The 12712-nt window shown below is 35.1% G+C and overlaps 1 protein-coding gene across 2 annotated transcripts in view; it reads right to left on the bottom strand.

Moving 5' to 3' along the window:
• CEP135 (centrosomal protein 135) overlaps positions 1-12712 on the bottom strand; it is a 41953-nt gene that overhangs the window by 22758 nt on the left and 6483 nt on the right. The window contains exons 5-15 of one of the 2 annotated variants that reach the window (XM_074588109.1): positions 11414-11555; positions 9695-9779; positions 8576-8704; positions 6644-6859; positions 6009-6074; positions 4754-4904; positions 3289-3482; positions 2659-2802; positions 1928-2071; positions 414-491; positions 98-249 (exon numbers count right to left, since the gene is read on the bottom strand). In XM_074588109.1, coding sequence (XP_074444210.1) covers positions 98-249; positions 414-491; positions 1928-2071; positions 2659-2802; positions 3289-3482; positions 4754-4904; positions 6009-6074; positions 6644-6859; positions 8576-8704; positions 9695-9779; positions 11414-11555 — 1501 coding nt within the window. The remainder of the gene's footprint in view (positions 1-97; positions 250-413; positions 492-1927; positions 2072-2658; positions 2803-3288; positions 3483-4753; positions 4905-6008; positions 6075-6643; positions 6860-8575; positions 8705-9694; positions 9780-11413; positions 11556-12712) is intronic. The other variant, XM_074588110.1, reaches the window with a different exon arrangement.

The following is a 12712-nucleotide window of genomic DNA, read 5'->3' as shown; positions in this document are numbered from 1 at the left end:
GGTCTTTCCCAGGAACTCAGCTCTGCTATACCATTATAGAACAAACAAAATCGTGTTAGCATCTGTGAAAGACCACCAAATTTTGTATTAGACTTACTGAAGTGAGCACATCTCAGCTTTAAATTGAGAAGAATCATCAGATGTCTGGGCAAGTTTACTGGACTTCAATTTTAATTCATTTTCCAAAGACTTTATTCTTTCTTTCAGGATAGAGACTGTAGTCTTTAGTTCACACGTTTCCATCTCAAACTGCAATTTAAAAAAAAAAATAACCAAGTGTTATTGTTGTAGAAAGCTATCACTACTTGGTTTTTAAATAAATTCAAGTTGGAAACAACTAACAAAATTAATTGCTTCAAAAGTCTATCCTATTACAGAAGTAAGAAAAGCTTACTTTCTAAAAATGCACTTACTCTTTGAATATTATTCTCTAATTCTGAAATATCACGTTGCATCTTTGATTTTTCAAGGTTAGCTGCTTCTTGCTGAATCTGAGATAGAAATAAAGAATTACATCTAACAAGATACATATTTTTAGATTTAACCATTGAAAATTAAGCTTAATGTTTGAGAAAACTTTGCTCTACATTCTTACGTGAACAACCAAATGCGAAGTTCTCTCTATAAAACTACAGAGCATTAGCTGAAAATACACAACTGCAGTTCAATATAACATCACTGAGTTCAGTTTTGGATTTCGCTCAGTTTTTCATTTGTTTGTTGTTTTTTTTTGTTTGTTTGTTTTTTTATTTAAAGAAAAAGTGTATTTATATTTGCTCCCAACCAAATTAATATTTGTGACCTATTGTAGAAAGACTACTGAGCAAAGGGTCAATATGAAAGGTTGTAAGTATGTATAGCTCATTGAAATTAATTTATGAAATTATCACTAATATGAAATGTAAGACAGATTACAAAGCTAACCGGCCTTTCTCCAAATCTATGAAGAAAATTTTTTTTTTTTTACATGATTTGTCTGTTCTCTGACTTCTGTACAAAGTGCAGTGAAATTATTAAACAAACTCTCAAACTCCCTAGAAATGCCTGAGATAACTGTTTTTCTGCAGATATTCCAAATTGGCACACATACAAAATGTTGGTAGTCCCCTATAAGAAGAAAGGATGGAGCTGGAAGAACATCTCTTCCACTGCATGCACATGCTTTAAGCACAGAGGTCAGAGTTATTCAGATACACTACAGTACTCTATTTTTGTGGTAGTAAATCAAACTATGGAAATATTCATCATACAGTCACTCTTGACATATGTCATCTTTGGATCAGTCCATTAATATGATTTTAAATTTCTGAATTTTCAGGACATTTAAAAAACTTGTCTACATTATATTAACAACCCAATAAAGAAGTCAGGGAAACTTCCTTGAAATCATAAGCTCTTGACTACAACCAAGAAAGACATTAATGCACATTAATTACAGACATCAAAAGGTCAGAGTAACAAGGAAATTATTGCATTAACAAATATTTTTATAGAAGTTAAAAATAATGAAACTTGGATTGCTATGAAATTACGTTTGATAGTTCAGTCACAGGTCTGATACAAAATGCAACGATAACTAAAGATTAGTTAATATGAAAAAGTCCATAAAGTCCCTAGTTTGTGGGATAAGAACCATGTGTGATACACAAGCTTCTTAGAAGTAACACATACACAAAAATATTCTGTGATTGAGGAGTTCTTCACACAAGGTGATGCCATGCTTGCCCTCAGACACTTTAAGCATATTCCTCTCCCCCTACCCCCACCCAGGAACCGAGTTTACAAGGATAATTCAGACAAAGAGCTTTCTCAAGTGAGTTTGAAATCAGGTATGAAAAGGGGAACGGACAGCCAGCCAGCCACAAACACAGCGTTACCGTATAAGCCCTTCCCTATATGCCACCTCACTGTAAGCAAAGAAGCTCACCTTTAATTTTTCTCTGAGGCTTTCTTTTTCTGTCGTTAGCCTTCTCAAGTCAGTCAGTGCGCTGTCTCTTTCTTCTTCCACATGACTTTGAGAAACGAAACTATGTTTTGCTTCTCTTCTCATCCTGTTTAATTCACCCTGAGACTTTAAAAGATAATTCTTTGTTAGCATACGTGGACTGCAATTAATAAAGTGTATACCCTAACAAAAAAGAAAGTTTCAATGCTGTTACTATAATAGAAGTGCTATTATAGTCTTATTTTTCCCTAGATAACTAAAATATATTCCCTAAACCATGCAGTGGCATGACAACTTATGCTTCCAACATAGCCATCATCCTTTTACTGTTCCAAGTATAGCCTAACTTCACTCTGTTTTCTTATCAGTTAACTGCTACTTCTTCCTTGCTTTCTAGCCTGTATCCTTACCCAACTTCCTCATGCATTCTATTGATTATTTTTTCCTGATCTTTCTCATTTCTGAATGTCAATACAGTAAGTTATAACGGCTTTGAAGTAAAGATATTAACTTTGGAAGTAAAGATATTAACTTTGGAATACATAATTTTATTAACAAGTAATAAAAATAGGTATATATTGTATTATTATTGGTTGTATTCTAGTAGGTCTATACTCCTCAAGTTCTACTACAGAAGGAAGTTTTTTCATTTTAAATAAACAACAGTACAAGTGTCAATCAGTTATTTCAATGCCAATTATAAGCAATCTCACCTGCTCATAAAGAACATTTAATCTGTCTCTTTCTGCAGTCAATAATTTGACATTGGATTGAATTTCTATCATGTGTTTTTCAAATCTGTCTAATATGGACCGTAGCTCATCTCTTTCTCTGGTGATCAATCTAACATCTTCACTCTGCAAAGTGATTAATGAAATTTATATTATAATATATTAATTAAATTTTTTTGATAATTAATACAAAAAAGAAAGAATTCACACCATTAGTAATACATGAAAAATACATTCATAATAAATATTAACTGCAAGAAAAAGCTTGGTATTGGTGGTATAATTTAAACAATAAGAACTAACTGTTAAGGAGAAAAAGCAAAACAGCTGACAATAAGATTTCAACCTTTTCCTGTTTATCATTTAGTTCTATTTATTTCAAACAAGCTGGTCAATAATTAATCAATATGTTACTGTAGAATCTGAATAGGAAAATAAAATGCAAGTTCACTGGAGTTTCTCTCAGTTAATTTTTTATGTTATGAATGTAATTTAGAAAAATACTACAGTCAGTTACTGCTACTGAATTTGAAAATATATTTGATAGCTCCTTAACTGGTTTTACAGTATTTTCATTATTTTTTCAGCTTGTCTTGACAACAGGAACTTTACCTTCTCTGGAGTCCTACGGCTCGGGCTAGGTCTTCGTTTTATCATTTTCTGAAGATATTCTAATTCTTGCTTATAATAATCTCTGTCGTCTTCTAAAGTCTTTACAAATGCATCTAGACGAGATGGAGATTTGTCTCCCAGGGCTATACCGTATTCTAATCTCATTCTTTCTATTTCTAGGACAAGTTCTCGTTCTGCAGAAAAAGAAATAAGAACAACTCTATAGGAATCTCATGAATTTCCACAAAGACATTTGCATTTGGGATGGACTAACTCCCAGCAACCGTCTGGGCAGCCAATCTGGTGGAAAGGATGTAGGAGTTCTGGCTGACAGTAGGCTAAACACGAGTGAGTTGCGTGCTTTGGAACCGATAGAGTTGTCGCAGCATATTGGGCTGTTTCAACAGGGACACTGACTGAGGGATGTGATTATTCCCCTTTACTTGCACTCGTTAGATCACATTTACAATACTGTGTTCAGTTTTGTCCCCCCTAGTACAAGAAAGACGTTGATAAACTTGAGCGAGTTCAGGGGAGGCCCTCCAAGATGGCCAGGGAGTAGAATACTTGCCCTGGGGGAATTATTGCTGAGGAAACTCGGCTTGTTCAGGCTGGAAAAGAGCTGGAGACCCAACAGCAGACTAACAATACCAAGAGGGGGCTGTAGATAACACGAAGCCAATTTCTTCACAGAGGTACACAGTAGGTAAATGAGGAACAATGGTGATTGATTGCTATGGGCAATTACAACCAATACAGGGAAAACAATTTTTATCTCTGAGGATAAACAGACACTGGAATGGGCTGCCTAGAGAAGCTGTGCAATCTCCATCCCTGGAAGTTTTCAAGATCCAACTGGATAAAGCTCTCAAGAAACACAGTCTGAATGCACTCGCTCAGAAAGAGAGAGAATAAAAACAGTTTTGGAGAAAATAAATTATTTTGTATAAAATTGCCATAGTATTAATATTAGGATGTCCTGTGGGATCACAATAAAAAGTTCAACTTCTAGTTATAGAATCATAAAATCATCTAGGTTGGAAGGGACCTTTAAGAGCATCGAGTCCAATTGTTAATCTAGCACTATGAAGTCCACCACTAAACCATGTTTCTGAGCACCATGTCTACCTATCTTTTAAATACCTCCAGGGATGGCAATTCCACCACTTCCCTGGGCAGCCTGTTCCAATGTTTGATAACCCATTTTGTGAAGACATTTTTCTTAATATCCATCCTAAACATCCCCTGGCACAACTTGAGGTCACATACCAAATGAAAACATGTTTCTGTGACAAAAGTTTTCACTTCAAGTCTGACTGAAGACCTATACAGTCTTCTTTTTAGATGACATATATCAAGTCTTTTAGTATTATTAACTTCAGATTATTAATCTTATATATGCAAGGTTTTCTATTTCAACAATCATAGAAAGATAATTTACAGGAATCCTCAATTGATGATCTACCTTTTATTTCCAAGTTCTCCGTTTTTTCTGTTAGCCTTTGCTTCTCTTGTTCAAGTTGGTTTAACAACAGTTCAAGATTCTCTTTATCATCTGTTTTTGCAAAGAGTTCTTCACTCAGTCTCTCATTCTCCCTACGACATGAGGACAGCTCCTGAAGTAACAAGTATTATTACAAAAATTAGAAGTGCCAATAGAGACATTTGGAAATAACTACAAAAAGCTTTGTTAAACTTTTAGTATTCAACACTGTTTAATTCCATTTTACCTGGATGTTTTGTGCTTTAACATTTGTTAAAGGTCATCATTGTTTTTATACCACTTTTTAATTACATCAAAGTAAGCATTAGTTTTGACATGGTTTGCAATCAGTAACAAAACAAGCAAGATTAACCCTTGTTTAATTCAAGAAACCAATACAGAAGGATAGTGGGATACAAACATGAAAAAAAGTCATAACTAAAGGAAGAAATAATTTTTAATGGCATTTAGTAACACTGTTGTGTTAAAGTACATCACAATACGGCATCTCAGGCAACCCCTGCAGCTGATCAAATGTTAGTTAGCATGTCTTTCCTATAATCTGGTGGCCTGAAAACGAAATATTTTTGTATTTTCAAGTTCACTATAAATACTAAAAAAACCCACTGTGCTCAACTAATACCCAGCTTGCTACATGCTGAAAAGAGTTTGGTCTTCAAGGAATTGGTGATACTGATGTTTTTCACTTGGGCTACTATGCTTTGTTTCTGAGCGAGCAAATATTGTGTAATTATTCACATGCTGATGAAGAGAAAAAGTAGTTTCTACATGAAGAAAATCCTCTAGGATGCCATAACTCGTTTGTGCTAAAAATGATTATATCACGGAAATTACAACTTCAGATAGCAGAAATAAGGAAATGTGCAATAAGGACATAGTGAACCACACTGTCTACAGAGATTTCTTTCAGTTTACTTTTGAAAAAATATGATGTAGCGTCTTTAGCTCTTTCATTTATTAATTATTAATTTATTACAATAGAGCCTTGAGATACTATAAAAGTTCTCTTGTTAATTGTTAAAGTGTTAATTGTTAAAGTGTTAATTGTTAAAGTGTTAATTGTTAAAGTGTTAATTGTTAAAGTGTTAATTGTTAAAGTGTTAATTGTTAAAGTGTTAATTGTTAAAGTGTTAATTGTTAAAGTAAATGAAAGAATCAGGTGGATGACAGTAAAACAAAAACACTACAAACAAGAAACAAAAGTATTTTTACTTACCGATTTAAGCCTTGTTACTGTTTCTTCAAGATCCTGTATTTCACCATGTTTTCTTTCAATTTCTTTCTATCAACCAAAATTAACCTATATGTTAAAACTTACATATTAAAAATGACAACAATCCCTTTGTTACAAAAAATTAAGGAAAGAGACAAATAAAGTACAATTAGGTCCATGTAATCTGCCAAATTTTAAGTAGTAAAGCTCCTACAAAGGGAAAGCACAAAAAATTTATGGTATACACACACTTGCTCTTTTTGAGCACAACAATTAAATAAATCGTCTTATGACTCCTCATAGAAAAACACTCTCCAAACACAAGCATCACTGTTGCAAATATCTATTACCTATCAGTAGTTTTAAGTATATCAGAATATTATTTCATAGTAAGCTAACAGAAGGCGGCAGATTTCCTCTTAAACAAACTCATGTCACCTAATACAGTAAAGAGAAAAAATTGCTGTGATTAATCATCGTTTAGTGAGAAATTCTGTAAAATATTAAGTAAACTGGAAAAAATATCTTTTTAATCTTTCTTTACAAGCCCGTAGATCATTTGTTGCAATTAAAAGATATGAAGCCACCTGAGAGCTGAGCAGATCAGATTCTTTATGCTGTTACACGTCAGCGATTACCTTTGCTTCCCCTATTTCCTTATCTGCAGTCTCCAGCACAATTTCCTTATGTCTTTCCAACTGCTGTGCCAAGTGGTCTATTTCATTCAGTTCTTGACACAGCTCTTCGTTTTTGTTGCTTAAGTGCACTACCTCACTAGTCACATTTTGTTTACTGTCCAAGAGGTCTTGAATGCGATTTTCAAGTTCTTTGTTTGTTTGCTGAAGATATTCAATCTGAAAGATATTTTTCATTAAAACATTAATACGTATGTTAAACTAGGTAGCAAAAGTTCCTCCCAAACTTCTGAAATACAGTATATCTCTATATCCACAGTAAAAAAGCGACATCCTGTTAAAAATGTCAAGATTTTCTATTTTTAGAACGTAATGCTTATCAACATAAAAAAAATATGATTTTACAAAGGCACAAGGTGAAGGAATTCATTACTACACTGCTCTTTACCTAGTCTCCAAAACCTGAGGTTGATACTAAAAATAAAGTACTGAAAAGCAGAGATCTGTATAGAAACACCTGTCGTCAGCATCAGTCTGGTAGACCCAGCGTACTCAAGAGTTTCCCTAAATTTCACAAGATATGAGGACACACTCTTCGCTCTACCTTTGTAGTATGTTTGCTAGGCTTAGGCTCACTCCTGCATGAAAGTGAAGCTTTACAGATCAGATTCCCCAAAACTATCTTGCCCCCAACATACCTCAGCATCTTAAACAACATCCTCAGAAACCCTGCTCTACAGACATTGTTTTTCCCTTGTATACTTTTCCCCGAGAGTAAAGGGAAGAGAGGCTGGGATGTAGAGTAGGAATAAAACATATACATAATAAGTTACACCACCCAAGAAAATGGGAGCCTGGAGTGTTTTGGAAGATTCAAGGTAACAGAGGTGCTGCACTTCCAACTCCATACAACTTTCCTCAAAACTCCAGAAAGAGGTACTACTGGAGACACAGAAGAAAGTCTAAGCCCTCTCATAGTCATGAATACTACTACATAGAGATACCCATCCATTTATTGTCAGAGAATAAAAGCGGTATATTGTCACTGAGCCTGAGCAAATCATCTTGATGGCCCAAAACCAGCTTTATGCAGTTGTGGGCTCACTCTCTGTACAATCAATTTTGTGTTCAGCATGATTTACTAATTCAGGATCACTGAAGACAGCTGTACTCCTTTCAAGTCATAGCTCATTCTGTATTTTTGTAGCACTGAACCTAAGCTAATAAACTGCAACCTGGCTCACATGCCACTGTACGTCATGCACAATGAGTATACAAAACGTCTAACTCAGTTGGAAAAACAGAGGATGCGTGGTATAAATCCAGAGATAGGTTTTACTCCAGCCTGTCTTGTATCTTTCTTTAAAAATCCTCATTCTGAGACCAATAATGAATGCATGCTAATATGCACTGTAAACGCAAACATCTTTATCCTAAGCTTATCCTTTCCTTGCAAGTCTATCTTGAAGTAAAGGTGGGGACCATTTGAATTCAACATGGAAGACTCCCCACTATCTGATGAGATTATCTGCAGGACTACTCCTTATCATAAATACATATACCGTTGTTAGTTCCTAAAACATAAATGGTATGTACAAAAAAATAAACTAAAGAAATTTGAAAGAAAATAAGTATTTTCAAGGTTGGTGAAAACAGTGCATCACACAGAAATTTTCTGAATACTCTCAGATTAACATATTACTATGTACAGATATGAGTTCATAGAATTATTTACCAAAACCATTCTAATAGACTTTTAAAACAAGAAATGAAACTTAGACAAGAAACACTGCCACCTAAAAAGCAATGCAAGTTCAACTGATTGATTTTATATCTGATTGTAATTTTTTTTAAAGAAAAGCTAGAAGTTTTATGGGTTTTTTTAGATTGGTAATATTTTTAGTTTTGACTAACCACCAGTAATAAATCCATTACCTGCAAATTCAAATGGGCGATAAGCTTCTCATTGCTTTTACTTCTCGATTCCAGAGAGAGAATCTCATGAGAACGACCACCATCCAATGCTAGAACTAGGCGCTCTATTTCTTTGTCTCTTAGCTCAACCTTTAAAGAAAAAAAACAAAACACACAAAACCCCAAAATCATTCCTTGGTATCCTCTATACCATTTAATAGAACCTTTGTTCAAATACACACCTATATAACTTTAAGTAAAAAGATATGTACCTGATAATGCAATTTTTATCTTTAATATTCCTGTTTTTAACATTCTGGATTTTTCTGAACAAAGTGATTTCTTTGAAATAAAAATAAATGAATCAAACAGAATTTTCAGAAAAAAATACTGAAACAATTCCTACTAGATTATTTTCTTGAAGAGAAACCAACAGTTTTCATTTAAAGTGAAGTAAATGAATGCTGCAAGTTAACTGCCCAAGACTAGCATCTAAATTTAGGGAAAAAGCTTTTAAATAAGCTAATTAAGTGACTATTTCAGTGTGAAAATCATAGAGCTGAAAAACAGGGAATATTGGTAAGGGAAAACCAAGATGTGAACAAAAAGAGAGGATTGTGTCCACTATTCTGCAGATATTGAAAGATATGAACAATTGATGCAAACTTAAAGATTATACACACCTTATCAATCCACTCAAATTAAAATATTGTAAAATCTGCTGTCCATAAATTAACTTTCAAAAATTAAAAATTTAAAAAATATAACCAGTGCAAACAGTGAAAAAAATTATCCTAACCTATCTGTAGACCAAATTATTATTTTGGACCAGTTAATGCTTTTGCACTAACAAGCCCTAGACAGACACGAATTCTACTTAATGGTCACCAAGTTTGGCTTATTTAACGCAATTTTAATACACAAAATATAACAGCAAAAGCGGCGGGCAAGTATTTTATCATTGCTGCAGTCCCCAAAGAGGAGAGAAATAGCTCAATGTAGGCAAGTTAGAATAATTGTATTTCACAAGCCCTACAATGCTTTCCCAATGAGGTTAACACACAAATTATAATCAAGGCCATTCCAATGCCTACTACAGCCAAATAATAATATTAAAAAAAAATAAATTTGTAAACATACCTGTTTGCTATAATTTTTCATTTCACGTTCAGATATCTCTAGTTTTTCCTGTAGCTCTGTTACTTCTGACTGAAGTTCATGAATTCTGAAATGTAGCAATATACTGTTTACGTGGATTCATGGAAGAATCATAGGCATACAACAATTCAATATCAGTATTTTCTCTTTGCTCCCGAATGTAAATATTTCACAAAAAATAGTTTTGTTCATACAAAATATTAATGCAGAAGCTGTTATTTGAGATATTGTGATGGGTTGCCCTTGGTTGGCTGCCAGACTCCCACCAAACTGCCCTCTTACTCCCTCTACTCAACAGGACGGGAGAGAAAATAAGATGAAAAAGCTCACGGGTCAAGATAAAGACAGGGAGCTCACTTACCAGTTACTATCATGGGTAACACTGACTCGACTTCGAGAAGATTAATTTAATTTATCATTATTTAAAAATAGAGTAGGGTGGTGATAAACAAAGACAAACTAAAAAAAATCTTCCTCCCGCCCTCCACTTTTTTCAAAGCTCAACTTCACTGCTTCACTCCTGACACCTTGCTGCTACCCTAAGTGGTGCAGCAGGGACAGGGAATGGGAGCTGCGCCTAGTTCATAACTGGCTTTGCTGCTCCTTCCTCAACAAACTGTTCCCCTGCTCCAGCATGGACCCCTTCCACAGGATACAGTCCTTCATGAACTGCTCCAGCCTGGGTCCTCTTCATGCATTACAGTCCTTCGGGAACAGACTGGCCCAGCATGGGTCCCTCACAGGCCACAGCTCCTCCCAGAAAACCTGCTTCTGCATGGGCTCCTCTCCATGGGCTGCAGCGTGGGTATCTGCTCTGACGTGGGCTCCTCTCCATGGGCTGCAGCGTGGGTATCTGCTCTGATGTGGGCTCTCCATGGGCCACACGGGCAACCTGTATCACCATGGTCTTCTTCACGGGCTGCAGGGGAATCTCTGCTCCGGTGCCTGAAGCACTTCCTCCCCCTCCTTCTTCACTGACCTTGGTGTCCCCAGGGTTGGTTCACATATTTCTCACTCCTCCCTCCCACTGCTGCTGTGCAGTATTGGGTTTTTTACCCTTTCTTAAATACATTTTCACAGGGGAGCCACCAGCTTGGCTGATGGGCTCAGCTGTGTCCTGTGGCAGGTCCATTTTGAAGCCAGGTGAAACTGGCTATGTCCAGCACAGGGTAGCCACTGGTCTCTTCTCAAAGGCCACCCCTGCAGTCCCCCCACTGACAACACCTTGCCATGTAAACCCTTTACAGATATATCCTAAATAAGAAAAAAGAACTGACTTGAACCTTTCATAATATGTTTCATAATATAGGTTCCCAAGCCAAAAATAGTATTACAAAATCAAGAATATTTTAGTTTTCCAAAATAAATACAAAAGGTCGGTTTACTCCCATGCAAAATATTACACCTAGATTTTTCCAGAACACGCAATCTAAAATTAGGTATAACACTAAAACCAGTATAGAAATCTTAAGAGAAACCCTTTAAGGAAATAAGCAGCTTATTAATATCCATTGCAACTTTTGTCACAGGCAGCACTCAATCACTAAGCAAAATTCTATTTAAGAACTACAGTGCTCTTAAAACTCATGAAATACCATTTTGTTTGAGGCAAATTTGAAAGGTGGAAGGAAGGTGGGCGTTGGAAAATCACTGAAGATATTTAACACCTATACTTCAAAATTTAAAAGTTCTTTAGATTACCGATTGTCAGCCACCTGAAGAAGGTCTGCGATATAAGGGTCCTCTGGCTGAGGAACTGGATAGGCACTAACACCTGATGGAGGGACAGGCTGGTCTATCTGCATGCGTTGACGCCTGAAGGGAATGCTTCTTTTTCTGCCACCTAAAAGCCCAAACCCAAATGCCTATTACTTGGAGTTAAAGCAAGGGAGTCATCTTCTTTAATACAAAAATGAAATTTCCTATTTATTCCACCACTGCTTCTGAACTGGCATGTTTCACCATTTTAATCTTACTGTCATAAATTGATAAAATTTGTGCATTCTAGATAACATCATTCTTGCAGGTTAGTATCAGCTTTGTCAAAAGTTCAGCTTAATAATAAGGAAACATGTGAAGTTCAGTCTAAGTAATTTTCCTCAGTGTTTAAGACCCTATATATTCTACAGTTCAAACTTGTTGAATCTGTTAGTGATTTACTTTACTAAAATAGCTAAATTAAAACATCGCAAAAGATATTTTGTTTTCACATTTAAGAACTATTTTATGACTGAACTAACCTCTGCATTTTTTAGTAATGTTTTCTTTCATTCTATTCTATTGCTATTTCAGTGAATGAATATCATAAGCATATCAAGCAGAACAGGTTATTTGCTTGCATGGTAACATTCTATTAAAAAAAAATAATAAAAAAGGAAGACATAGTAATATTTCCAGAGGGAACAATTACTCTTCATCACATGATTAAGTAAGGACAAACAATATTTGATGATGAAGTACAGAAAAATTCCAGAAGAATGTTGACCAAGTGGCAAGTATGCAGAAAGACAGACAAAAGCGTAACATGGCATTTTTGAAGTGAAGGACATGAAATGCAGAAAGGTGTGGAAAAACAGAGAGGAATTTTAATTTCCCCTAACTACCTATTAATTTCCTTCAGATGACAAAAATACATAGGTAATTCAATGACTTGGAAAGAAAAGAGTTTCAAAATTTCACAAAATACTTCTATTTCCCTTAGCTGGAAATCCTGGAGAAAGAAATTAACCTGAAAGTAGCATCCAGAACATTTTAAGTTATCAAAAGGCCCTTTAAACACTGTAAACTTTCAGAGGGTTGGAATATTTGTTTGTAGAAATATTTTGCATCCTGTTACTTTCAGGTCTTGCTACAAAAATCTGAATTAGTAACTTACACATCATTGAAAAGATTCAAGTGTCAAATAACCTGCCTCTGACTAAATCAGGTGCAGCATCATAAAAATAAAAATAGCTGTTGATTAACAGTGCTTTCCAGTCACATTTTACCTTAACAGTCTTG

The sequence above is a fragment of the Larus michahellis genome, chromosome 5 (genome assembly GCF_964199755.1).
Source record: "Larus michahellis chromosome 5, bLarMic1.1, whole genome shotgun sequence".
NCBI classification, from domain to species: domain Eukaryota; kingdom Metazoa; phylum Chordata; class Aves; order Charadriiformes; family Laridae; genus Larus; species Larus michahellis.
This window is presented reverse-complemented; position numbering and strand designations above follow the sequence as displayed.